General features: G+C 41.8%; 1 protein-coding gene across 1 annotated transcript in view; it reads right to left on the bottom strand.

Annotated features, from left to right (window-relative positions):
• The window catches only part of LOC107097999 (2',5'-phosphodiesterase 12-like), a 9,153-nt gene that overhangs the window by 5,612 nt on the left and 2,152 nt on the right, over window positions 1-1,389 (bottom strand). Inside the window, exon 2 of the mRNA XM_015395420.1 lies at window positions 741-1,189. Within this exon, the coding sequence (XP_015250906.1) occupies window positions 741-1,189 (449 nt within the window). The remainder of the gene's footprint in view (window positions 1-740; window positions 1,190-1,389) is intronic.

Genomic DNA, 1,389 nt, shown 5'->3' with positions numbered 1-1,389 from the left:
TTTTTTATGTTATGTTTTTATGTTATGTTTTTATGTTTTTTTATGTTGTTTTTTTATGTTATGTTTTTATGTTATGTTTTTATGTTTTTTTATGTTATGTTTTTATGTTATGTTTTTTTATGTTATGTTTTTTTTATGTTATGTTTTTTTATGTTATGTTATGCCAAAATAAGATGTGTGACCATGTAGCAGGATCTTTGCTGAATAAAACATGCAAATATACGGGATTATAAACCTGCAGATTTCTTGTATCATTCATTTTTACTTTAAAAACTTCCATCCGGAGGCCATTGTACCGCCTCATTCCATTGCTAAAGCCTGCAAACTGGATTCCAATGACACTATTAGCTTGAAACTTGGATTTTCAAAGTATTTCACCGAGTGCCCTATAAAGGGTTAAATGATTGCTGTCAATTAAAAAAAAAGAAGTTTTGCATTTGCTGAAAGGATTGAAATAATCTGTAAAATCGATGCTGCAAGGCAGCCGGACCTCCTCTGTCCACCTAACCTGTCAGAGCAGGAAGGAGGGAAACTAAATCTTAAACATGAACGACGACGGGGCAGATGAAGCAAAGTTTAGCTGTATTTTTTTTTTCCTCAGATGCTGCAGTATCCCTGCAAACTGAATTAAAAATAACTGCTTTTAAAACACAGGAGTAAACAGAGAGCTTTCTCTGACTGAGCAGCAGATAACCTTTGATAACTTAAGGAGTTTAATCGGAGGGTGTTTTAGTTCTGACTGATTGATAGGGGCTGATTACCTTTATCCACCTCCTGCAGACAGATGATGTCGGCGTTGTAACCAGCCAGCTCCTTTTTGATCAGGTTCTGCCTGTAGTCCAGCTGCAGGGCATAGGGGGCGCAGTATGGGTAGAGGACCGTCTTGGACAGATCTGTCTGGGCGTAGACGTCCGCCAGGATGTTATAGGACACCACCCTCACCGCCGGCCACTCTGCCAGCTTTAAGGTGTACGCGTGACGGTTGTCGAAGGTGCACACGCCTGGCCCCGCCTCCACAGCTCCCACAGAAACCAGCTCTCTGGTCTGACCGCAGCGATGTCCGTCTTTGGGAGTACAGAGCAGCTTGAGCCTGCAGCCGATGTCCTGATTGGACGGAACCAGGACTCTTTCGCATCCGACCTGCATCCATTCGCCGCCCTGAGATGGAGACTCTTCCTGGGCTTCAGGGCTGAAACAAAAGATGACGAGGGGGATGTGGCTGTTAAACTGGCTGGAAACAGAAAAGGCTTTTTGTCTCATTTTTAATCTGTCCTCTTATATTTTGAGAAACGCATCTGTTGCTTAAAGACAATTTCAATTCTATTCAGTTTATTTCTATAGCTCCAATTCACTTCATGTCATCTCAGGTCACTTTCCAGTTCACCAGAT

Source organism: Cyprinodon variegatus, unplaced genomic scaffold, assembly GCF_000732505.1.
Source record: "Cyprinodon variegatus isolate N-32 unplaced genomic scaffold, C_variegatus-1.0 Scaffold740, whole genome shotgun sequence".
Taxonomy (NCBI): domain Eukaryota; kingdom Metazoa; phylum Chordata; class Actinopteri; order Cyprinodontiformes; family Cyprinodontidae; genus Cyprinodon; species Cyprinodon variegatus.
This window is presented reverse-complemented; position numbering and strand designations above follow the sequence as displayed.